The 26,359-nt window shown below is 41.4% G+C and overlaps 1 protein-coding gene across 2 annotated transcripts in view; it reads left to right on the top strand.

Moving 5' to 3' along the window:
• Positions 1 to 26,359, top strand: part of LOC117057578 (E3 ubiquitin-protein ligase UBR3) — a 61,436-nt gene that overhangs the window by 14,722 nt on the left and 20,355 nt on the right. For both annotated transcript variants that reach the window (XM_033168433.1, XM_033168425.1), the window contains exons 6-22: positions 1,249 to 1,315; positions 3,782 to 3,912; positions 5,796 to 6,024; positions 6,672 to 6,851; positions 7,397 to 7,530; positions 8,337 to 8,423; positions 9,131 to 9,196; positions 9,302 to 9,391; positions 10,631 to 10,759; positions 10,873 to 10,925; positions 13,526 to 13,659; positions 14,395 to 14,480; positions 17,006 to 17,147; positions 18,789 to 18,885; positions 21,309 to 21,450; positions 22,147 to 22,251; positions 24,277 to 24,450. In XM_033168433.1, the coding sequence (XP_033024324.1) occupies positions 1,249 to 1,315; positions 3,782 to 3,912; positions 5,796 to 6,024; positions 6,672 to 6,851; positions 7,397 to 7,530; positions 8,337 to 8,423; positions 9,131 to 9,196; positions 9,302 to 9,391; positions 10,631 to 10,759; positions 10,873 to 10,925; positions 13,526 to 13,659; positions 14,395 to 14,480; positions 17,006 to 17,147; positions 18,789 to 18,885; positions 21,309 to 21,450; positions 22,147 to 22,251; positions 24,277 to 24,450 (2,046 nt within the window). The remainder of the gene's footprint in view (positions 1 to 1,248; positions 1,316 to 3,781; positions 3,913 to 5,795; positions 6,025 to 6,671; positions 6,852 to 7,396; positions 7,531 to 8,336; positions 8,424 to 9,130; positions 9,197 to 9,301; positions 9,392 to 10,630; positions 10,760 to 10,872; positions 10,926 to 13,525; positions 13,660 to 14,394; positions 14,481 to 17,005; positions 17,148 to 18,788; positions 18,886 to 21,308; positions 21,451 to 22,146; positions 22,252 to 24,276; positions 24,451 to 26,359) is intronic.

Genomic DNA, 26,359 nt, shown 5'->3' with positions numbered 1-26,359 from the left:
ACACAGTTGTAATCTTATCCAGAAAATGGTGAGTTAGCACTTACACGTCTCGTTCAAGGCTCCTACATGTAAATAATCTAAAACAAGGACATCTGGTGAGATACTAGTAAATTCTTCAGTTGCTTGTGTTTTATCAGAGTCTCTGTTTTCAACTCTGCAAATACTAAGTGGATCTAGTTGCATCTATCTGCAAGCAAGTAAAAAGGACTCCTTAAATGTTTCCTTAAAACATTGACGTATTTCAACGGTTTTTGCCTCCGTATACTTCTGTGTTACCACATATTGGTAAGCAGGTACTGCATATGAAGACAGACTTCCCACGAGGGGCCCAAAAAAATCTATGTGAGAGGTCTTTCTTTCCCATTCCCCCCATTTGCACAGTTCACAATTCTTGCAATATTAAGTGACTATTCTGGGTTGGCTCTGGGGACATAAAAGCTGTTCCCCCAAAGCCCTGTACGAGGAGGAGCTAGATTTGAGACCTCCTCTAGTGATAATTGTGTATCTATATTCAAGACTATGAGAACAAGCAAGGGATGCAAAATTATATATGGTTGCCATCTAGGGAGGATAGATTACTAGGAAACACTTACCACTCAGATACCACCCCAACAGCTTTCTGTTATCCAAGCTTTCAACATACTGATGCCAAGTATGCTCATTTTATTCATTGTGCTGCTGAATAAAATTAATCATTAGAAAAATACTAATAGTATTTAAGCATTCAAATGTTTTATGATCGGTTTCTACTCAGACTTGCAGGTTTCTAAGTGTGCATGTTTCTAATCAAGTGCCATTAAAACTAACAGTATTTGCATCCAAGTAAATATATTTAGGATTGGGGCAACTGACATGTCATACCTTTAACTCCAGAACTTGAATCAAACCATTAAATCAGTTGGAAGATGTGCCATTCTTTGTTTTGGCTCTAAAGCCACAAGTTGAACTCAATTCATAGAGAATCAAATAACAACAATAACAAATCCCCATAGTTCAGATTATGGATTTGTAAACGTAATTAGAAGCAGCAGAAAGAATGTTTAAGGAAGATTATTAAGACCTGTCCAGTGAAGGATATGTTACTAAGAGTTTGAGTTCCTAAAGTATTATTGGAATGAGTTGCTGCAATAATTAAACCGTTCCTTTGTTTCATTCTTTTTTCTTTGAAAAGCATGTTAATAGCATATGTAGCCTTGGACAGTAAGACATTTTATATTGATCCACTTTCAAACTCTTCCCATATCTCAGGAGGACCAGGATGGTGGCCAAGGTGTGGGAAAACGCAAGAGGGTAAAACTAAGCAGCAGCACCAAAGGTACATGGCCTATAGTTTGTCAGCTACTTTCGTGTTTTTGTATCTTGAGGTCACCAAGCCTGATCAGTTTTCGATCAGTCTTGACTGAAGAATGCAGTATGAGAAAAGACTGAGAAATATGCCGGCATGACATACTTTCACCAGAATTCACTGCCGCCACCAGTGTCTTGTACTAGTTGCATATGTTTCCTGTAAGCTGCCATTAAGTTTGCAAGATGCCCTTTGATCAAATGATGAAGAGAGTTGTATCATATTTGCTTCCTCTCCGCACACACCCCATCGCCACATCCCCCCAGAATCTTCTTTGGTAGGTCCCCCAACCCTCTGGAGCTGATTTTGAGGGTGCACGGGGGGGGGGGCTGGGGAGGACAAGAGCAGAAGAGGAAGTTCTGGTGTGTGCATGGAAATCTGATGTGGCAGCAGAGCTGCAGTGTTTGATACAACCCTTAAAATGTAATCATGTCTCTCTCTCTCTCTTTGTGTGTGTGTGTGTGTGTGTGTGTGTGTGTGTTTGTAAAAAAAACAACACAATATTTTCCTTGGGGGAAGGAATTCCATGGCTCAGCTTTCCACAAACTAAGTAAAGGCATTTGATCTGGAGGTATTTGTGACTCACCTCTGTTTTAATAAACCTATGCTGCCAATACTCGTGGTAAATCAGTATACAATAAGCAGCACAAAAACGGTGCACACAAATCTACCAAACCATTCCTCCAAAGAGTTCACCCTATCATTCTCTTCTTCCTCGTCTAAGGGAAAGTCACCGACAATGTGGGACTATCTGGTACGCATGTGTTTGGATATACCGAAGAGGAACAGTCCCGCATTGTCGGTGACTTTCCCTTAGACGAGGAAGAAGAGAATGATAGGGTGAACTCTTTGGAGGAATGGTTTGGTAGATTTGTGTGCACCGTTTTTGTGCTGCTTATTGTATACTGATTCACCTCTGTTTTAGGCAGAGGTTGCTGAACCAGAGGGTCTACATGGAAAAGGCTTTTTCTGTTATATTTTCCCTTATCCATTCCCCATAACATTTTCAACTTGTAATTTATTCTCATGATTCTCCTTTCATATTCAACTTGTACCTTATTTCTGTGTCCCCACTGGCCAACCCCCCCCTTCATTTTCGTTCATCCCTCCTCTCTGCTCCCCCCCCTTCTTCCTTCTTTAGCAGCTTTACTCTCTAGCGCCTTCATTTCTCAGTTTATTTCATCACTAATAATTATAATTATAATATCTCACTTTCTAATTCCCTTCAACAACACCTCTGGAGGCCTCCCTTTCCTTCCTCCATTCTCCTGGCCACTTTCACTTTCACTCAGCAAGCAAAGAGCTCCAGGTATTGGTCCAACTAGAAGGCTTTGGCATGGGCTAGGGGGCAGGACAGCAAGTGACTAGGCATTGGGCACCCTGAGGCTCCTCTGAAATTGCCCTGGGGTGCATTGACGGGTCCCTGCTGTTTGAGAAACCTTGGTGCAAATTGTTATGAGCGGCTAACCCCTTCAGAATTCCACTGAATGATGTGTCAAGACATGAAAGATGACTGTCTGAAAAAAGAAAGAAAAGATTGTAACCTAGCTACCAGATGGCATGCAATTAGTATAATTTGCACATCGTTTTCATGGGTATGGTTCATGTCAAACTGCAGTTGATGGATGTGTTGTGCCGGTTCTTGGTATTATTATGCTCACTTTGTTATCCTTAAAGACAAACCTCCATGAGCCATTCAGTCATCAGTGGTTAGGAAAAACAATCAATTTAGATATGTCTTGTTATTTTCTCCTGTCACTTTACAGTACTCAGAAATGCACCTTTTTACAGAACTTTTTAAAAACAGTAGGCAATTCTGTGTGAAATGGGTACACAGTGTGTGTTTTGATTTTTAATGCTTGCTGGATCTACTTTAGGACAAGAGGATGGGTTTGAAGGGCCTTGACTTCAGTAGAATCATAGGAATAGAATAAAGCTGAAATTGTAACCAGTGCCTATATGTACCAGATAAGTGGCCCTGGCACAGTGGGCAACCTTTAGGCAGCCGACAATTGCTTGTATACTCCTGTATCTGTAACCTTTAATTATTCGTTATGAATGATCAGCAAGCTGTTGTCTACACATTTCTTCCTGTCCCCCATTTTCTGCAACTATGGTACCTAACTCTTAAGCAGCCTTTTAAGCTTTGAGCAGATGAGATGAAAAACACCGGCCTGTTTATAAGATGGGGTTTGTAGTTGCTGTGTGTGATTTGAATTGTATGGAAGATTTGTACTGAAGTCTTCTTTGCAAAACAAAAAACCCTCTGAAAATAAAGTTCTCTGGGCCAGCCAGATGTACTGATTTGCCCAATCTAGTTTTTCCTCTTAGTAATAAACTCCAGACTCTTTCATTTTGTTAGTAGAAAAGTATTATAAAGAGTTAACAATATTTCTTAACAGCCTCCTTCCAATTTTATTACTCGTTTTTGTACAGATCAATCCATTATGGATGTTTTAAAGCATAAATGTTTTCTAGAAGAATTATTATTTTGGACAATAAAATATGAATTCCCCCAGAAGATGGTAACTTTCTTACTCAACATGCTTCCAGATCAGGATTATAAGGTATTTGTGTGTTTCCTCTTTCCTTTCCTGTCAGAACACTTCCCTGCTTCAGTTTGCATACAGTTCCCCATTGCAGTTTGCATTTGGCACGGGGTAGGTATTGCAGAAGATCTTCAAATGCAGCATTTATTTATTTTTACCGTAGCATAAGGTTGCTGGTTGAAAATAGCGCAAAAGAACATAAATAGCTCAGACTAAGTTAGAAGGAACAAATTTAAAAACCTGTAAAAACGCCTGTTTCTTTTATGAGCCATAATTGGAAGGAGTGCTGTCTGCGTAGCTGGTGCTTCCTCATGGTTGGCCATGCAATAGCTTGCAGTTACTGTTCTTTGGGTTTCAGAGCTAGTATGTGGAAACTAGCTGCGCCTTTAGTTTTCTGAAACACCGTGCAAAATTTCAACTGCCAATAGAGCCCACAAGAAAAGGTCAAGATTAGTGCACATTTGATGGTTTCTTAGCACTTGAGTGCTTTGGATAGCTCCAACTTATCATTAAAGGCTTATCATATATGGTAACAGGTGCCAGTTCAGACTCTGCTTAATAAGCTGCATTATGAACAAGGCTCATTCTCCTTTCACGCAGCAGATTCTCTTCTCTCTTTGTCGGATTGACTTATAAACCTGGAAGTCTTCTGTTAACTCTAGGTTTTCCATTTCATCTGAATCAGCAAACTATGGCTAACTGCTTCAGGAAATGAAGCCACAATTCAAAGTTGGTTTCATATCCTAGCTTGCTCCAGATACATTAACCATTGTTTCCTGGTTGGGTTGTAACAGGAAACTATACTTACTGTAGCATAAGACTTCCTGGCTTGTTTCCTTGTGCAAAGTAATTATTATCATTATCATTATTATTATTATTAATAATAATATCCCGCCCATCTGGCTGGGTGTCCCCAGCCACTTTTATGTCTTCTACTACAAGACATAAAAAATTGTAAAACATACAAAACAGGGTTGCCGTCAAATGTCTTTTAAAGGTCAGATAGTTGTTTATTTCCTTGACATCCGATGGGAGGGCGTTTCACAGGACAGGTGCCACTACCGAGAAGGCCCTCTGCCTGGTTCCCTGTAGCTTCACTTCTCGCAGTGAGGGAACCGCCAGAAGGTCTTCGGAGGTGGACCTCAGTGTCCGGGCTCAACAATGGGGGTGGAGACGCTCCTTCAGGTATACTGGGCCGAGGCTGTTTAGGGCTTTAAAGGTCAGCACCAACATTTTGAATTGTGCTTGGAAATGTACTGGGAGCCAATGTAGGTCTTTCAGGACCAGTGCTATGTGGTCTTGGCGGCCACTCCCAGTCACCAGTCTAGCTGCCGCATTCTGGATTAGTTGTAGTTTCTGGGTCACCTTCAAAGGTAGCCCCACGGAGAGCGCATTGCAGTAGTCCAAGTGGGAGACAACTAAAGCATGAACCACTCTGGCAAGACAGTCCACGGGCAGGTAGGGTCTCAGCCTGTGTACCAGATGGAGCTGGTAGACAGCTGCCCTGGACACAGAATTGAAGTGAAGTGACTGTGTTCAGGGGCGCAAAGCTTGTTGATATTCCACCTGGTTACATTGAGATGTAATTGTACAAACATGCCCATTGTGTCCTCTAGGTGATACTTACCTGGACATTTGGTCCTCATTAACAGATTTTTTTTAAAAAAATTATGTTAGCAGAAGTATAGCCTGATACAGTGCAGAGTGAGACATACATAAAGTCCATTGAAATAATTGGATTGGGCAACATGTACTTGGAAAATAATTGCACTGCATGGCATCCTAGTCTTGGTTTTGTGCAACTACTGGTTTAATATACTTTCGGTAACGCTTCTTATTGAGACTTGTTCGGGGGTTGGGAATGCAAATGATAACGCTAACATTTATTTTATACCTTGCAGATTGCTTTTACTAAAACTTTTGTGCAGCATTATGCTTTTATTATGAAAACCCTGAAGAAAAGCCATGAATCGGATACCATGTCTAACAGAATAGTACATATTAGTGTCCAGTTGTTCAGCAATGAGGAACTGGCACGTCAAGTGACAGAGGAATGTCAGCTGCTTGATATTATGGTTACTGTCCTACTGTACATGATGGAGAGTTGCCTTATTAAAAGTGAGCTGCAAGGTGAGTCGAATTCAGAATTTGCTTTAAGAGCACTTGAGAGGCGCACACAGAATATTCTCAGCCTGTATTTAGGCTTCTTTCTGTAAGGGGGATGCAGTCTGTTGGACTCCATGCTAGCAGTCGTCAGGGCTAGAGTCTGTCTCTCTTATCCTGCTCCCTTCTTTCCCACTTGTTTCCCCATCCTCTGCACTCCCATGAAATTAGACCCAAGTGTCACAGTTTACCCATCTGTGGGCTGTAGTGGAGGAGGGTCTGTTTTAAGCTTTCCAGCTGAAAGAGTGAAAAAATGGCTAAAACAGAAGGAAAACGAGCCCTTCCTCCTTCCTCTTCCGTTCTTCTACCGGAACATGCAGACAGAGAGACTGCTTTGTGTAAATGAGAGAAAATGTTGGAAAAGATCATTATTGCTGTACTCTTAGACATAAAGACCAGATTAAGAATTTACTGCATCTCGGAAGTCCGCATGGAACTTAACTAGCATGCAGGCTCCTTGTGAGGTTTCGGAGAAACAAGGAAGGTGGTTGTAAAGTGAATGAGGAAGTACTGATACAGGTAGAAGCTCCGTTTTGCACGCTGTATCAGTGTGTACGTTTAACATTAGCAGTCTTAACATTTATGTCTTCAAAATCACTTCACTTGCCTTTTAGATGAGGAAAACAGTTTGCATGTAGTAGTGAACTGTGGGGAAGCTCTACTCAAGAACAACACCTACTGGCCACTTGTCAGCGACTTTATAAATATCCTTTCACACCAGAGCGTGGCTAAGAAATTCTTGGAAGATCACAGGCTATTAGTAACATGGATGAACTTTGTATCGTTTTTCCAAGGTATGCATCGCTTTTGCTAATTATGTGCCCTAGTATTGACTGTCCAACTATATATACCTATATTAGATAGGGGATAGGGGGACACTGTGGTCTAAACCCCTGAGCCTCTTAGACTCATTGATCAGAAGGTCAGCGGTTCGAATCCCTGTGACGGGGTGAGCTCCCGTTGGTTTGTCCCAGCTCCTGCCAACCTAGCAGTTCAAAAGCACGCCAGTGCAAGTAGATAAATAGGTACCACTCTGGCGGGAAGGTAAACGTTTCCATGCACTCTGGCTTCTGTCACAGTGTTCCATTGCACCAGAAGCGGTTTAGTCATGCTGGCCACATGACCCAGAAAAATGTCTGTGGACAAATGCCGGCTTCCTCTGCCTGAAAAGCGAGATGAGCGCCACAACCCCATGGTTGCCTTTGATTGGACCGAACTGTCCAGGGGTCCTTTACCTTTTACCTTAGATAGGATTTTGATGACTAACTTTCCTTTTCTCGTATACGGTGTGAAAAAGATGGCGCACCGGTTAGCTGCAACTTTGTCTTGATCTTTCAAGGAATGAATTTAAACAAGAGAGAACTTAATGAGCATGTTGAGTTTGAATCTCAGACCTACTACGCTGCTTTTGCCGCTGAGCTTGAGGCCTGTGCCCAGCCAATGTGGGGGCTACTATCACACTGCAAAGTCAGGGTAAGCTGAGCACTACCTCCCCCTTTGGTTCTCTAGTGATTAAATATTTTAAATATGAAATAAGCAGTTTTAGAAAGTTGTACACTCTCCTTGTGTTAAGCTGGTGCACACACCCCAGGGCCTGTTGTGTACCTTGCAGTGTTTGACTCTCTCTGAATTTTGTAATATGATAGCATTGTGCTCTTAGCTTAATGCCCTTAAATTTTTATTTAATCACTATATTTGTCAAGGTGAGCAGCAAATCCCCTTTTGAGGGTATGCTCGTTAATCTGTTTTCCTGTTACTGAAAATATGTGCAGGTGCTTTATTAGTTATGTTGTGCAAATAATAAATAGAATGCTTTCATGTTTTTGATGGAATTCCTTCAAAAATGTGCCTTTCTATCAAACATAGAAATGCAGGTCAAGTGACTCCAGTTTGAAAGTCCATTTATTCTCTCAGCCCACACTCCCAAGAGCACAGAATGAGATAACACTGCTGAAGAATTATTGTCAAAAGCCATAGTTTTGTTTTGGTTTTTGGTGTGTTTTTTTACTTTGATCACACAGTATTATATAATTGTTATCAGTAGGTTGAAACATCCCTCTCCCCCAGATATCAGATTGCCAATCATATCCATAAATAAGGATTGGTTCTTGGCCCTGAGGGTGCACATGAAGTGAGACTAGAAACCGGACTCCGGTTCCAATTCATACGTTGGGAGAGGAGAGGAAAGGGAAGCTTGCACCCTCTAGCAAATTTTGCCGTGTTGTTTAACTTCAGAGAGTTCATTTTTCCGTTTGTGCATCCTTTGTATCCCACTTCAGGAGACACAGGAATACACACGAAACGTTGTTAGATACTGCCTAGAAGCACTTCAGGATTGGTTTGATGCTATCAACTTTGTGGATGAGGTTTGTGTGTCTAATGTATTTGACTTTGCATTTACGGGATAGGATCTTAGAATCATAGAGTTGGAAGAGACCACAAGGGCCATCCAGTCCAACCCCCTGCCAAGCAGGAAACACCATCAAAGCATTCCTGACAGATGGCTGTCAAGCCTCCACTTAAAGACCTCCAAAGAAGGAGACTCCACCACACTGCTTGGCAGCAAATTCCACTGTCGAACAGCTCTTACTGTCAGGAAGTTCTTCCTAATGTTTAGGTGGAATCTTCTTTCTTGTAGTTTGAATCCATTGCCCCGTGTCAGCTTCTCTGGAGCAGCAGAAAACAACCTTTCTCCCTCCTCTATATGACATCCTTTTATATATTTGAACATGGCTATCATATCACCCCTTAACCTTCTCTTCTCCAGGCTATCTTCTATTAAAATTTGGAAGCATCTTCCCTTCAAACCTTTATTGCATGCACTTCCATTCCATGGCACCCTCTCTTATTGCAAGAGATTTCCCTGAGCCAAGCTACCCGGTGGAGGGTTGCTTTTGTATCTGTAGCAATAAAAAAGTGCAGCATCACATTTTCTGGAGTGAAAGCAGAAGTGTATACACGTGTGTCAAAGTTTTGGGTTTTACCAGAAGAGAGGAAATAAGTGATTTAATAGTGCGCAAATTGGAATTGTTTATTCCTTTGAATTGTAAGCAACCTTTTGTTTCCATTGCAGCCTACTCCTAATCAGGTTACTTTTCATCTGCCGCTGCATCGTTATTATGCTATGTTTCTAAGTAAGGTAAGTGAATGGTTTTTGCACGGTAGGGTTTTTTTTTGGGGGGGGGGAGGAGTCATTATTTAGGTAGACAAGTCCGGATCAAATATGTACATATTTTGTTTGTAGGCTGTTAAACGCCAAGAATTAGATCTCGATTCCCTCCTTCCAGACCAGGAGATGTTGATGAAGCTCATGGTTCACCCACTTCAGATTCAGGTAAGTTGGCCAAGTATTTTTCCAGAGAGATCCAGAGATCTAGAGAGTAACATCCAATTGCGTACACCCACAGTCAATACAGAAATTTGCTTGCACAATGGGAATTTTTGGTTTCTCCTCTTCCCCCTCCAACCTCTTGTGTGGCCTCAGAAGATGCTTTGGTGGGTCTCTGAATCTTCCAGAGCAAATTGGGAAGGGGGCTGCAAGGGGGAGAAAAGGAAGGAGATGCCCCATTGCATGAATAGACACCTACAAGCACTACTTTGGATTTCACTCATGGTTCATTGCCTCAGACAGTTTTCCCCCACTGGAGGCAATTGATTTGTGCCTGAATGTAACTTGAGTGCTAAGGGCATGGATATTTGAATAACTGCAAGTTCATTCCCACATTGTATGTACAGCACTCTTTGTTTTCCACATATGGATCACAATAGCGAGTGATAAATTTTTTGGTGATTCTATTGAATTAGCAAGAGGTAAAGTGATAACCTGCAGGGATGCGGGTGGCGCTGTGGGTTAAACCACAAAGCCTAGGGCTTGCTGATCAGAAGGTCGGCGGTTTGAATCCCCATGACGGGGTGAGCTCCCATTGCTCAGTCCCAGCTCCTGCCCACCTAGCAGTTCGAAAGCACGTCAAAAGTGCAAGTAGATAAATAGGTACCGCTCCGACGGGAAGGTAAATGGCGTTTCTGTGCGCTGCTCTGGTTCGCCAGAAGCTGCTTTGTCATGCTGGCCACATGACCCGGAAGCTGTACGCTGGCTCCCTCGGCCAATAAAGTGAGATGAGCGGCGCAACCCCAGAGTCGTCCGCAACTGGACCTAATGGTCAGGGGTCCCTTTACCTTTACCTAAAGTGAGAACAACACAGAAAAAAGATAGGCGGTATAAATAAGCGGGGAAAATATTCAGATCCTATGGAACAACTGCTCAATGGTTGCAGTTAAAAACGTGATTACATCCTTGGTTGTGGCTGACAGTTTGTCTGGATGGCATCTTATGTATTAGTGAAAGTCACAGGGGAGAAAGATTGCTATGTTTGCTATGTTTGCTATGTTGGTTTTGCCGTGCCTCCGAAGTCTAGTGTGCCACCAAGGATTGAAATATTCTGCAAAAAGCTGTGTGATCAGCTACAAAATTATATTCTCAGCTTTTCAAGTTTTTAACACTGGAAAAATAGTATACCTAAGCAACAGGTAGCATGTTGAGCTGAAACAGCTTTCTCTTTGCTCTTTTTGGTAGGCAAGCCTCTCTGAAATCCATAGTAATATGTGGGTAAGGAATGGCCTGCAGATTAAAGGACAAGCCATGACTTATGTGCAGTCCCACTTCTGCAATTCCATGATTGATCCTGACATTTATCTGTTACAGGTAGGTCAGTACTTTTTGTAACCTCATCTGCTCTATGTTATTAGAAAGCTAAACAGTAATAACTAATATATTTATATATATATATTTATGTTCTCCCTCCTCCTGGAAAACAGGTCTGCGCTTCAAGACTTGACCCAGATTATTTCATTTCCTCAGTTTTTGAAAGGTAAGATACTGTTGAAAAGAACACACCGTCTAAGCAGTGTCTGCCTTGTGGTTTAAATGCACCACAGGGGGCTCTTTAATTCACATGTGGTGGCAGTGCAAATTTGCAAAAAAAAAAAAAAAAAATCTGGGTAATGGTATATGACAAATATAAAAAGTGCACTTTCCCCCCCAAAACCAGAAGCATTCCAGTTAGTAATAGTAGGTCAGGAAACACCAAACAAAGTTAAACACTTATTTCTATATGGAACAGCAGCTGCAAGAATAGTGTACACAAAAATGTGGAAAGAGAAGGCTATCCCGACAAAGGACCAATGGCTACTTAAACTAATAGAATACGTCAAACTACAGTGGTACCCCGGGTTACATACTTAATTCATTCTGGGTTACAGTACATAACCTGAAAAGGACGTAACCCGAACAAGACCGAAAAAAATGCGAAAAACGCACTTCTGGGTTAGTGGAGTTCGTAACCCGAAAAGTACGCAACCCGAAGCATATGTAACCCAAGGTACCACTGTAGTATGTATGACAGCCAAAATAAGAAATATAGATGGGAAGATAGTAACAAGTGAGTGGGAATGATTTGAAGGGTATTTAAAACCAAGTGGTATTAAGATAAATCTACAAGCAGGGATAAATCTGTAGTCAGCAGCAGACACAATAAAGGATCATGAATGGAAGGAGAAAAGAATAGATAATCAGTAGAGATGTGTAATAGGATGTCAACAAAAGATAGGTTTGGAAAGTCTTTATTGGACTTGATTGTCTGGAAATATGTGTGTGTGCGTTTGTGTGTGTGCATTTTTCAGTATACGTTATTTATACATTATTGCATCCTATCAAGTCCAATAAAGACTTCCAAACCTATATATGCACTGTAGGGTTGTGAGAAAGTGGCAGGAAAAATGTTGAGTTATTTCTGTCCCTATTCTGTTTTTCCTGTGGACATAGGTTAAAAATGTCTATAATACACCTTACAGTTAAATTTCTTTGGCTGTCTTAAAAATCAACAGGTTTTCCCTTGTAAATATAAGGAGAAAGGAGAAACAATGCCACAACGTTCTTCCTTGTATTTAATTGTTTTGATTACCTTGATGTCTGGAACCGATGGGGTAGATGGAGGGTGAAATATTTGTAAAGCAGTTTAGGCTGCCGTTGAAGGGGAGTAGTTTTTGACATCAGCAGTGGTTCCCCTCTTTTGGAGCAAGTGGCAACTTTGAGAGGATGACTTTTATCCATGGGGTGCTCCAGTGGGTTAACCCCACCTTCTGTGTGCCATGGTTCCAGTCCAGACTGGGCTATAAAACAAACAAACAAACAAACAAAGCATGAAATACTGATTGGAAAGACATTTTTGATGTTTAAAAGTAATTGTGCACATTTCTGTTTTCCTGGATATTGGTTGCCCTTGGGTGATGAGCAGATTGCAAAATGGTGCCTTCATTCCAGCTTCTGTCACGGCACTGCTGAGTTTCCTGGATATGACAGCCCATCTGCCTTAATGTGTCCATATTTGCACACGTGCATCCTCTTTTCTGGCCTTAGTATTTTAGTGCTGTTAAGTTTCTGAAGAAGTGGCTGATGAAATGCGTTCCGGCGCTATGGAGACAGTGTACTCCCTCCTCCCTCCTCCCCATCCATTGTTTATGGCTTAGGGAATAGAGACGGACAGCAGGCATTTCACAGTACAGTGGTACCTTGGTTTGCATACGTCTTGGTTCACATACTTTTTGGATTACACACACGTCAAACCCGGAAGTTCGTGTCCCGGTTTGCAATCTTTTTTGGGATTACAACCCCCCCCCTTTTTTTGGATTATGAACAAAAACATTTTTGGAGGCCCCATTGGTGAAAGCGTGCCTTGGGCTACAACCTGTTTTGGTTTACAAACGGACCTCCGGAACGGATGATGGATGTAAACCGAGGTACTTCTGCACTGCATTTCATTGGAAACTCAGTGTCAAATGTATCTAAGCACCCTCAGACCTGCTCCCTCTGCGTTAAGGTTTGGAAAAAGGCTGACAGACTCTGCATTAGGAGCAGATGTTGCATGGCAGCTCTGGGGCATGTAGGGATGGAGAAAAGTAGTGCTATCTGTAGGCAAACATAGCACCAAGTGTGTGATAACCCATAAAAAAATAAATCCAAATTTCAATTGAAGGTTGAATCTTGTACTGTGCGTCAGATGTCGCAGAGTGTAATGGCACAGAGAGACATTTATTACTTCTTTTTTAAAAAAATAAACAGTCGTTTATCCTCACATATATTATGGTGGTATACACTAGGCATGAGTGAAATGTATCATGCCAAAACCACAATAGAGTAATAGTCATCCTCATAAAAACTGTTAGAGGCAACCAAAAACAAGCAGGCTAAATGATAAAGAACATCAAAATATCTGGGCAAGTAAATAAGTTGCACTTCAATATTCGCTGCTGCTGCTGCTGTGTTGTGTGAAGTTAAGGGGTCTCCACTTGATCACGTCTGGATGGGCAAATGCCTGGGAGCCTTGTGAGCTTCCTGGAGGAGCAACAGGAAATGTTCTCAAATTATTAACCATACTAGGTTTTCTAAAATTCGTATTTTCCTCTCCTGTAGGTTCAAGGTGGTTGACCTCTTAACAATGGCTTCCCAACACCAGAATACAGTGCTAGATTCAGAGCATGAGAGATCGATGCTAGAAGGCGCCTTAACATTTCTTGTCATTCTTTTAAGTCTCCGTTTACACTTGGGTAAGATTAATCGTCTTTCTGCTCTCTGCTTTACTCCTAGTAATTTTCTATGTCGGGGTATGAATGGTCACAGGCACGTACAGAATATTAAGTTTCAACCAATGTTTAGATAGGAATGGTGATGGAAACCACAACCAAAAGCACTTGCTAACTCTTAATGTTCTTGCATTGTTTCTTAGCTTTTATTAGTCCCTCTTAGTGGAAGCCAAAAGTTGTGGTTGCCCGCTAAGTTGTGTTTAGTCAGTCTCCATTCTTGTAACTTGAATCCATTGGTTTGGGTCCTAGCTTGCTCGATCCTCCTTGTGACAGACCTTTAGATATTTGAAGATGGCTATCCTATCTCCTTTCAGTCTCCTCTTTACTAGGCTATACATGCCCAGTTCCCTCAACCATCCCTAATAAGGCTCTAAATCAGGCATGGCAAACTCGGCCCTCCAGATGTTTTGGGACTACAACTCCCATCATCCCTAGCTAACAGGACCAGTGATCAGGGATGATGGGAGTTGTAGTCCCAAAACATCTGGAGGGCAAGTTTGCCTATGCCTGCTCTAAATCCTTATTTCTTATTGATACTCTGTGGATTAACAGCCCAGTTTTTTTTTAATTAAAAAAATCAATCATAGTATTTTTTTTAAACTCTTGTAATGTAAAACTGAATGCACTTCTAGGTAGCAATAACTCCACCTCCACTTCCTATCTTATGGTTATGTTAATTTACCTTTCAATTTCTCCTAGGAATGACTGATGATGAGATTCTTCGGGCAGAGATGGTAGCTCAGCTCTGCATGAATGACAGGACTCATAGTTCTCTACTGGACCTCATATCCTTGGAATGTTGTTAAATGCATTTTTTCTGTGATTAATTAACAGGATTCATGTTTTGTGCTTCTCTATGGTGTACAACAAGTAAGACTATTAGAAGCAATTTTTAATGCCTTGAAACAATATTAGCATATAATTTTCATATGAAAAGTTGCATGTTGAGCTTGCAATGAAATTTGATGTTGTACTGAGCTGGGTGTGTGTGTGGGTGTGTGTATACACACATGCATGCATGCACTCGTCTTTCTAACTCTGGGCTAGGAATATAAATCATCACCTTTCTTCCAACCTTCTGTTTCAAAAGGATAGAGTTGGGATTTACAACTATGTTTGCTTTTCTATTGAATTAAACTGCCTTCCCCAGATTGGGTTCTTGCACTCCAGGGAGTAATTGGGCAATATGCCAGGACAAAAATAAATAAATACTAGTGTTATCTGGTTTGTTTGAAATCCATATTTCATTCTTTTAAACCCTACATATATTAAGTAAAATAGAAACATTGTCACACCACACCACCCATCTCCCCATCCTGCCCACCTCTTTCCCTCTTATCTTCCTAATGTCTCAACAAACGAAACTGATTTGTAAAAATGTTACATGGAAAAAAATACGAGAGAGACATTGCACATACCTTTGTAAATCAAGAAAATGTTTAATAAAAAAATACTTTTAAAAAAATAACTGTAATGTACATGAAGACCCAGAAGGGTGCAGTATAGTGTTCTCCTTCTGGTTATATAATCTTCCATATTTAAACATGTGAAATGCATCTTCCTCCCCTGTTAGCAACCAAAGGGTGAGATTTTTTGAAAAACCACAACTAGCCAAGGTTTTAGTGTTGTTGCATAGCTTTTTTTTCTTACCGATGTGCATATCCTTAATCTAGTGTAATGTTGATTAAGATAGATTAGTAATACCACTATATTCATGCAATTATGTCCTTATACCAATTAACATTTTGCAATTGTGAATGTATCATTTTTCTAAATGATGGACATTCTTTGGTTTTTTTTGTTAAAGCTTCCTAGCACCTCTGGAATAAGCATTTAGTTATGTATCTAACCATTCTCTTAGTCTGAATTGTTCAAACGTGTATTTGAAATCTGTGCCACCTCCAAGAAAACTTTTTATATTAACACTTAAAACGATGGATCGAACACTGTTTATTGTGGAATATAGACATCTTGTGGTGAAGTGAAGCAACTGCAGAAATCCCTGTGGCTTCTGCCCACCAAAAGACATGCTTATACAATGGTACCTTGGTTCTCGAACGGCTTAGATGTCGAACAAATTGGCTCCCGATTGCCGAAAACCTGGAAGTAAGTGTTCCGGTTTTCAAATGTTTTTCAGAAGCTGAACGTCTGATGCGGCTTCCGCTTGAGTGCAGGACGCTCCTGCAATCAATCGGAAGCCGCGCCTTGGTTTTCAAATGGTTTCGGGAGCCAAACAGACTCCCAGAACAGATTAAGTTCAAGAACCAAGGTACCACTGTAGAATCATAGAATCATAGAGTTGGAAGGGACTATGAGGGTCATCTAATCAAACCCCCTTGCAGTGCAGGAATCTTGATTGACATAGGACTCGAACTCACAACCCTGAGATTAACAGTCTCATTCTCTACCGACTGAGCTATTAAAAAATGGCTGTGTATTTCTAGAGGAAGTTTGATATGCATGTGGGAATGATTAGGGAGGTAGGAAAGGATATATTATTTAATGATATCCTTCCTAACTTGTGCTAGCAAGTTCCATATTCTAGCAGAGTTCCAAACACCCCTCTTTTTAAATTATGCAGCGATCAGCTTCTGCCTGACTCATCTGAGTTACTATTAAAGATTCCTTCTTAGTAAAATCCCTTCTAATCCCTCTTAAAAAGAATAAACACAAGAATCTGATTAACGTTAACATAAAAGTAGTTTACTCACAGATTCATTCAGGTTCACAGACATGTCCCTGAAGGCAGGCTTAGGTTATATAACAACTAGAACTATTCCATAAAGAAGTTAGTCCCAGGTGACTGCGACTAAGCAGTCACTTCTCCAAACACACATCAACATGGAGGCCGTGTAGTGGAAGTCTGTCCCAGCTCAGGAGGAAACAGGAAGTCTTCTCCGGAGTGGTGCAAAACATCCCCTAACATGTCCACTGTAGGAATGTTGTACTTGACTGCAGTTTTACATCCCACAATGCAGTGGTGACTTTTTTGTAACGGAAAGCACTTCCGCTCACACAAGGCAAGGCATACAATTTCTGCTGACCCTCCCCAACCCCACATGCGCACTGGCAGGCCTCCACAGTGTCCCATATATGTATACTGTCGCAGAGGATCCACCAACCCTCAAGTGCAGCTAGAGTGACTAGGGGGAGTTGAAAAACAATATGCCGCCCCACATTGCAGACGCAGAATTGTTTTCTTACTAGTTCAGGGCCGCCATTGGATACAACCCGAATAAAGTTAATATATGCAACACCTTTTTGTTGAAAATATTCTGGCAATTATTGTTTACCTTAACACGAGGATCACATTCCAGAAAACCCAAATCCAAAAAGTGGCATTATTCCTGGAAGTTTAAGCTTTGAATCAATGCTGTCAGCTGTAGCTGATTTTAAGGCTCCTGTGTTTGAACCTGGGGGCTCTATGCAGCAGGGAATGTATACACCTAAAGGTATGTTCAATTTTTATTGGTGTTTTAGTGTGAATCTGCAATATATGTATGGGTTCTTAATGAGCTGGTATTCATTACAACTCTAGAAAGTATTATTATTATTATTATTAATACCCTGCCCATCTGGGTGGCTTCCAATAGAATATTAAAAACACAATGAAACATCAAACATTAAAAAGTTTCCTAAACAAGGCTGCCTTCAGATGTCTTCTAAAAGTCAGGTAGTTGTTTATTTCCTTGACATCTGATGGGAGAGCATTCCACAGGGCAGGCGCCACCACCGAGAAGGCCCTCTGCCTGGTATCTCTAAGATGTAAACGGCTTAGAGATAAGTTGACTTCAGTTGAGTATTATATGAATTTTGGTGGATTAATAAATATTTTCAGAATTTCAGTGTTGTTACATGCTTTCAGCTTTTTTGCTTTTCCTCCCCTGATTCCTCTGTTTAAACAAGTGGTTGTTTTTCACACTTTGAACACCATCATGATATGTACAAGAACCAAAATAGTTGATCGGCGAACAGGATACATTGTAATTGTGTATGTTGAGTAATGATAATAAAGATATGTGTTTGAGGATGTTGGCACAAAACTGAAACACTTAGCTGCTGAAAACCTACATTGTGGTTCAGCATGCAGGTAGGTTAAGTCAAACCTTATCTAAACATAGACAAACATGTGGGCACTGAGTAAAAAAAAATTGTGACTGTGCTCCTCCTTCCCCGGTCCTGTTGCTGCCATGCTACCCAGTGCTAAACTGCAATTTGGCTTGGCATTATGTGTGAACGCAGCCTCAGGGTTTGTCTTGTTTCAGACAAACCAACAGTTGTATCTAGAACAAAGTTTTAAACCATAAACCTCAGGGCCAGCTTTAGACCATCTCACTTGATGGTGCCCTTGTGCCTACCGGATATGGGACCATTATTCTTATCTGAAAGGTGTTTCAGTGTGAGCACTAACTAGCATGCCTCCAAGATCCAACCTAAGTGTGGTCGTACTTTAGATTGGATTTAAGGAGTGGACTGTCCATTGAGTAGTCGTGTGTGTGTGTGTGTGTGTGTGTGTGTGTGCATATGTTATGTGTATTACATTATTTCTTACCAGTTGTGGTATGAGAGTGGTTTGACTCAGTTTAGGTTATTTTCATGCTTGATTAGAAAGCAAATGGACATTTTAATACTCTGATACTCCAAGGGAGAGGTAAGAGAGAGCTTCTTGTAGAGTGACAATGTTTTCCTGCCTCTAGCAACTGGAGAAGTACAGTCCCACTTGGTGGTTTCGTAGTGCCCACTTAGAAACACCTTTTTGATAAAACTAAGAGTTCCTTCTCATTAATGTGTCCTCCTCCTTCTTCTTCGTGTTGTTATTTGAAGTACCTGAATAAACAAAATAATCAGTCAGCTACTTTAGTTCTTAATCATTCAATATTTTTCAAATGCACCAGTTATAAACTCAGGGTTTTAATGGTTGTTAATTGGATTTCATAGTCTATTGTTTTTAGATGTTTAAATGAACAGGTGAAGGTATAGTATGTTTGTAAGTGATTCTTTGTGTGTGAAGTAATTTGTATTTATCTTAAAAAAAAAATATTGAATAAATTTCAGAACTTAATGTCCAATGTGTTCTGTCTCTTTAACAATAGCTGAAGTCTGGGATAAGGAGTTTGACCCGGTCATGGTAATTCTCCGAACTGTTTACCGTAGAGATGTGCAATCTGCGATGGACAGATATACAGCATTGTAAGTTGAATGTATTATAAAATGAATGCTGTATTATGTAATAGTAATATACAGTGACTCTTATTCTTATGCAGTGAACCCGTTGGCATGTCATGCAAAGCCAGTTTGTTTTAAATCGTGGCTTAATCGTGATTCTTAATTGTGAATTGTTTGTTCACTTCAAACAAGCCATGAGAAATAAGACAGAAGTGAGCCCAGATTTGTGGCTGGCTTATTTCTTGCTTACCACTCGTGGTTTATGTGAATACAAAAACGTTCCATACTATGACTTGTCTGAGTACATCCTTAAAAGTAGATTCATACTCAGTCTGCTGCTGTAGTTAGCAAGGGCAAAATCATTCCATTTGCATCTTGTTGCCACTCACTTGAAACAAATTATTATTCAATTGGCTTGGGTCGGTATACGGCTAAAGTCCTTACAAGTATAATTTTGTGCTTTTCACTGGTGCCATTCTGTGAAACGTGTACCTTTTAATTTTTTTTAAAAAAAACCTTCGCTTTGTGAAGTGGCATGTCAAAATGATGTATTACCTGCCATTTTGAAGAAATACATAACCTTTTCGTTTTTTAGTGAACTGAATAATATGTTCCTTGAAGCCAAGTAAAAGCAAATTGGAAGTCAACCTTTTGAATTTCTCCTCCCCTCCCATCTCCTCCCCTCCTGCCCAATACTTACATCTTGAAGAACCGTTCTAGATATACTAACTGGAAATGTTACCCATCTAGAGATTTGTAGTTGTTCTTCATTCCCATCTGTGTGGTAGAACTATGTTTAAAAGGTAAAGGGACCCCTGACCATCAGGTCCAGTCGTGTCCGACTCTGGGGTTGCGGCGCTCATCTCGCTCTGTAGGCCGAGGGAGCCAGCGTTTGTCTGCAGACAGCTTCCGGGTCATGTGGCCAGCATGACAAAGCCGCTTCTGGCGAACCAGAGCAGCGCACGGAAACACCGTTTACCTTCCCGCTGGAGCAGTCCCTATTTATCTACTTGCACTTTGACGTGCTTGAACTGCTAGGTGGGCAGGAGCTGGGACTGAGCAACGGGAGCTCACCCCGTGGCAGGGATTCGAACTGCCGACCTTCTGATCAGCAAGCCCTAGCGCCACCTGGGTCCCTCAGAACTATGTTTACTACCCATATTATTAAAAGGATGATTTATCATTTCGAGACGTCAGAAAACAAAGTAAAATTTGTTTTCAGGTCTCTTCACTTCCTTGTTTCTGCTTTCCTTTTGTCAGCTGTGAGTTAAGGGTTTAAGATGAAATTCTTTGAGCTGATCGCACTCTGGCAAAAATGGGAACACCCTGTTAACTGAAAATATTTTGCCCTCCTTCAACACATCTGGACTTGAGCTCAGTACAGATGTTATGCTTAACTGTCTTAATCAGAGTTAAGAGATTGGAAGCAGGCCATTGGCTTTTCCACCTCCTCCTCCTTTTCTTGGTTGGTATTAACCATGGTGCACCAGAACATCAGTACCAGTATTAATGTTAACAGTAAACCTAGGCTTAGAAACTGGCTTGCAAACCTTTTGGATTTCTCCTCCCCTCCCATTAGTATTTACCATGGTAACACTGTTGTTGCATACTTATCTTGTTATACTTAGGTTAACACTGACAAGGACAGGAGTGTGGAGGAATGGGGAGTATCAATTGTGTTGGTGAAATCTTAAGACCACAATCCTAAGTACACTTAAAAGAGAGAAAACACACTGGACTCAAGATTTACTTTTGAGTACATACTTAGTACATCATTGAGATATGAAGGTGGTGGTTGCCTCACTCTTTTTGTGATCATAATTAAAGTTCTCAGCTTTGCTGTTGGCTTTGGTATCACAGTCAGAGCCATGCATCTTGGGTTGTATCCAATGAAGTCACCCTGTTAGTGCAAGGATTTCTGCTTCCCATCTCTCCCTCGCCCCCAGAAATCTTTTCCTGGATTATGGGGGGAAACCCATAATGCATTTGAGCCTATTTTATACAGTGGTACCTCGACTTACAAGCGACTTGATTTCCGCATTTTTCGACTACCGAATGACCTCCGGAAGCGAAAAAATGGCTGCCGCTTCCGAAATTTTCGACTTCCTAAGGGAAAGCGGCGGCATGATACCTCGACTTACAAAAATTTGAATGCGGTTTTTTCGACTACCGAATTTTTTCCCCGTTCCGAGATGGCGGCTTCGACTTGCGAAGATTTCCACTTACGAGCACGCCTTCGGAACGGATTACTTTCATAAGTCGAGGTGCCACTGTAATTGGCACCTGGCTTTCAAAATGTTCGGTGCAAGCATTTTTTATTTTTTATTTACTACCAGAAATGCTGAAAGGGGCATGCAGCCAAGTGGGCATTCGTCAAGCATCACAGTTCTCAGCTGTATCTTCTGTAGCATTAACTTTGAGCAGGTTATTTTTTGGTTCTCTTACAGCTTAAAACAAAGTGGGAAAGTGCATGGAAACCCCTGGCCTCCTTACAAGAAACGAACACATTTACACCCAAGCTACAAAGGACTCATGAGGCTCTTGCACTGCAAAACTTTACACATTGTGTTATTCACTCTGCTCTACAAGGTACTACTGAATTGTTGGCGTAGGGAGGGGGAACCAAGGGACACAAAGCTGCTTCAGACTTCACATAATTTTGGTTTGTGGAGGGTGTTTGCTGTGGGTACAATTTTGAAACACTGATTTATTTATTTTTTAAAAAGTTAAGCCAAGTAATACCCCGATCCATTTTTAAAATTTGTTTTTCCAAGGAGAAATGGAACATAACTGAATACATTTTAAGGTTATCATTAAGAGAAGATAGTGCCACAAAGCCCTCTTGTTTGCCCCTGTCCTGAAACATTCTGCACATTTTCTCAGCTATACAGGCTCAAACTAAATTAGGTGGCCAGACTAGAATTTTTGAAACCTCATCTTGGGCTCACCTCTCTCTCTCTCTCCCTCCCTCTCCCCCCCCCCTCTCTGTGTACTTCTTTAATTTGTTCCTTAAAATGAAAGCTTGCATATTTCCACAACACAAACATTTTCTAGTTGTGTTTGGGAAGGTGGTGCTGTGTGTTTGTGAATTTTGACCACCATTTTTCTCTTGATAAATCATTAACAGCTGTCATTCTGAGAGGTTTTCCTGTACTGAATACTGAATCATGTGGAACTGATGTAGCTATATATTATTTCTTTCTGTTTCCCCTCCCCTCCCACCGAATTCTAAAGTGGAAAAAATTTGAAAGGGAAAAAGGAAAGTAACATTTACTTTTGCTTTAGATATTAATGGATCATCAAAATCTGTCAGAACATGTCCTTTGCATGGTTTTATATTTGATTGAGTTGGGACTAGAGAACTCATCCGAGCAGGAATCTGAGGAAGAAGTAAGTGCTCACATTTCTGTACCTTTTTGGTGTTGTGCTTATATCTATAACTACATTTTTATTTTATAGACAATATATTTGTTCTGCTCACAGCAAACTTTTACTGGAATGGAGGGGTGGGGGTAAGGCAATTTTCATTCCTTCCTCCTCTGGAAAGTTACTTGGGTGGGCTAGGGGACCCTCCAGAACAGCATGGGAGGTGGCACTGTGGACTGTAGGAGGAGGGGGATGTGGCGGAATAATGCCTGCTGATGATTCAGGTTCATCATGGGCTAACCTATCACTCCCATTTTAGGTAGGCGTTCCCTGGGAGGCGGAGCTAGGAGGGGAGGGCATTCTAAAAGGAGGGGGAACAACCGTTAAAAGGCAGTTGGGGGTTTGGCAGTTGGGGGTGGAGGTTTAGAGAGAGAGAAGGGGAGGTTAGGCTTTGGGGAATGGGAAAAAAGGTCATTACCATTGCTAAAGGGATGCAGGAAATATTATAACAAAGCTGAATTACATGAGAAGATTTGTACCAGTAATAACCCGAGACATCCATGTTTTCAAGTTACCTAATAAAGTTAAATGTGCTTAAACGTTCGCTGACTGTGGCAGTGTATCAGTACCTTAAGAGGTGTGACTAAGAGGAGAGAACAAAGCTTTCCTGTGGAAGAGGAAACTGTTTGCTTATTCTCCTGTCATACAAAGGGCTGGACAGTGAAGCCAAGTGTGCCACTTATTTGCCTAAAGGGGAGGCAAACTGCAGTAGTTGGGAACCCTGGTAGGGAGATCCCATAGGTGGCAAGAGGTTTTCAAACGTAGAGCCCTGAGGTACCCCAGAGACAACTCCCATATGAACACTGAAGGATTCATCCTAGTTGTCAGTGAAACCTAGGGAGTGTCACTGTTGGGGAAGTATTGAAAGGGGAGGGAATAGGATCCCTCACAGGGGACATTACTGAAAATTGCCCCTTTCCTACAGTTGGAGCCTCTGTTGGCATGGCGTAACCTTTGGCCCTGGGAGACCAGGGTTTAAATTCCCACTCAGCCATGAAGCTCATGGGGTGACCATGGGGCAGATACTCGCTCTCAGCCTAACCTACCTTGCAGGGTTGTATGTTTGACACCTTGAACTCCTTGCATGAAAAGTGAGCTCATTAAAGAAGGCCCCAGACTGTCCTTCTCCAACCTTGGGTCCTCAGATGTTGCTGTACTACACTCCCATCTGGGAACTCGGGGTTGGAGAAGATTGCCTTAGACAATTCCTCTGTTGCCTTAGAGTTCCTCTGTTGGTGGAAGGACATTCTGGATCCAACCCATTATTATTTCAGGGCCTTATTTTAATAGCGGGCTGCTCATTGTGGGTGGATGTTGGCCCCTAAGAGTAACTCAAAGACCTCTAGCGCAATGAGCTCAGATCCTGAAAATCCCAACTCAGTCATGAGCCCACGGATGGCTTTAGGCGAGCTAAACAGCCTCAGCTCACCAGGTGCCATACAGGGATAACAATATTTCACAAGGCTATCATGGCAACACAAGAACGGGGCCTTCTCTGCAGTAGCTCCCCGTCTGTGGAATGCTCTCCCCAGGGAAGTTCGCCTGGCACCTTCAGGCGCCAGGCAAAACGTTCCTTTTTAACCAGGCCTTTGGTTGATTTGATTTACATCCTATGCCCTTTTAAAATGTGGGTTTTGGGGGGGGGGCAATTGGGTTGTTGTTTTTATTTTAATTAAGTATTTTATGGTTTTATATCTTGATTTTATTCTGTAAACCGCCCTGAGACCCCCGGGTATAGGGCGGTATATAAATTCAATAAATAATAATGTTGGGAGAATGTATATGACGCATAACATTGCATAGTATTGTCACCTTAGTATTTCAGGAATATTTTCCCCAAACATTTACAGTGCTCTGTAAATACTAAGGTGGCAGTCCCAGTTATTTAGGAATAATTTTCCTCAATGTGCAGATTGGATGTGTTGCACTGTCCACATCTGGATCTGATGGCCTGCTTTGTTTTTGTTTGTTTAATGGCTGATGTGCCAGGATTCCATGGGAGGACAAGAGCGCTGCCACGATAGTTGGTTCCCAGGGAATAACTTGGTGTCTAACATGCGCCACTTCATTAATTACGTGCGCGTCAGAGTCCCAGAGACGGCGCCAGAGGTGAAAAGAGAACCACCTGCAAGTACGAGCGCCGATGGCTCAGCGGCTTCTCAGGTAAGGATGAGATCTTGCAGATTTATTATTACGGTTCAGGATCTCATAAGCCATTATTGACCTCAAGGCCTTTTGCCTTTATGTGGTTGAATTAAGCTTTGCTGAGCAGATAGCTGTCCGTATTTGATATTTCAAGACCTGGTATGTAATAATCACATTTCTTAGGGTGTTTTAATGCCATCCTTTTCCCTCCCAACTCCCCAGAATCCCAGGCGGCCTAAAGGACTCCAGAGAGAGGTAGAATCCTGTGTATCTTGCATTCTAATAGCAAGATGGCTTTAGCTGTGCTGACTCTAACTTCCCTGCAATTCCACGGTCTTTTCAAGAATTTTATTAAGAAATAGCCGTCATTGCATATTTCTAATGATTGTGTTTAAAAAAGTGCATTGGCCTAGAACATGGCAATCCTTTTTGGTTCCAAATTAATTGTGCCATCTGCTGGAGATAACCTTTTTTTAAAAAAAGGGGGGGAGGGGAGAATTGCTAGCCTGTTGGAATAAATACTGGCTGCTTTGAGTGTGTGTGAATTTCTGCTGCGGTTCTTGCTAACATTTAATAATGCTGCTGCTCTTTAGCTTCCCATTTTCAATAAGCCTGGCCCTCAATCTTGTTAGAAATTACTTGAAATGATAAATGGTTAGTTGATTCATCTTTGTGAACACATGATTAACTTGTTTGAATGATTTATAGCCAATTCATAATGGGGTTGCCACCTTCTCGGGTGGAGGGATGGTGAAGAACACAGCCATGGCTCATTTTCTTATAGTAAATCAAGTATACACTACTACATATTTCATTAGCAGCAAGGCTATGCTAAAAGGAAAATGCTTAATGGAAGGCAAGCATCACAGTTATTTTTTAAAGACAGAGCAGGAACTCCGTAAAATAATCACATTTGTCATTTGTACAGGACAAATTTTAACAAAATTTGCAGATGGTTTTTTTGACCCACCCGCAGAGCCGATACACCCCTTAGTCCCTCTTTAAATAATGTTCCATGCTCTCTTTTCTACATACATATCTCAAATTTATAACAATACTCATAGTAAAACGTACACAGTGGTATTCCAAACTTTTGAAAAGGGACTGGAGCCTTTTTAATAATAAAGTTTTTTAGCTTTAAACTTCGTGTATTCTGGTGGTGGTGGTTTTGTTTTACGGCATACATATTGGGAATGTTCAAAAGTGTTAAGCAGTTTGGAGCAGGCTGTGGGATTACTTTTTCCCTGCCTTTGGAAGTGCCGATTTCCCCAGTCCTTCCTCTGCTGGCCTTAATTAACCGTGACTGAACTTAACATCTGCAACTACATTTGGTTATGATTAAGGCTAACCAAGACTCGAAATCTGAGAGAACCTTGGTTACACTTAACTGCTGATCGTATTTGGGTTTGGATACAATGCTAAACCGTAGCTTGTTCAGCTTTAACCCACCCAAGCCAACTAATTATGGTTTGTGTGAAGCCAACAAACCACTGCCTGAAATTATGGTTTTATGTTGGCTTGTGTTAACTGTGATTTGTTATATCAAAACTCAGTATCATGGCTTAATCCTAGTCCATGCCTCTGCCACTAGCTTGGCTACGGAGATGCAAGGGGGAAAACTGGCTCGCCAATAAAACTTCTCATGGGGCTATAGACTCTTACAGGTGAACATTTTGAAAGCCATGTGCTTTCTATCCCTTTCGCCATCCCACTTCCTCACTGATAACCTATTTATTTCATGCCCAGTTGCATAGCTCCACAACAGCGTTGTGAAAGGAACCGCAAGTGCATTTATATTTAACGAGGGATATATGTTAAAAGCGCACCTTTGCCAAGCTGTACCAACAGCTGAATAGATAACAATTGCACAGTTTGACCTAAAAGCATTCCTAACTACTGTCATTGCTGCCAATTTGCTTCCCATTAA

The sequence above is a fragment of the Lacerta agilis genome, chromosome 1 (assembly GCF_009819535.1).
Source record: "Lacerta agilis isolate rLacAgi1 chromosome 1, rLacAgi1.pri, whole genome shotgun sequence".
Classification (NCBI taxonomy): domain Eukaryota; kingdom Metazoa; phylum Chordata; class Lepidosauria; order Squamata; family Lacertidae; genus Lacerta; species Lacerta agilis.
This window is presented reverse-complemented; position numbering and strand designations above follow the sequence as displayed.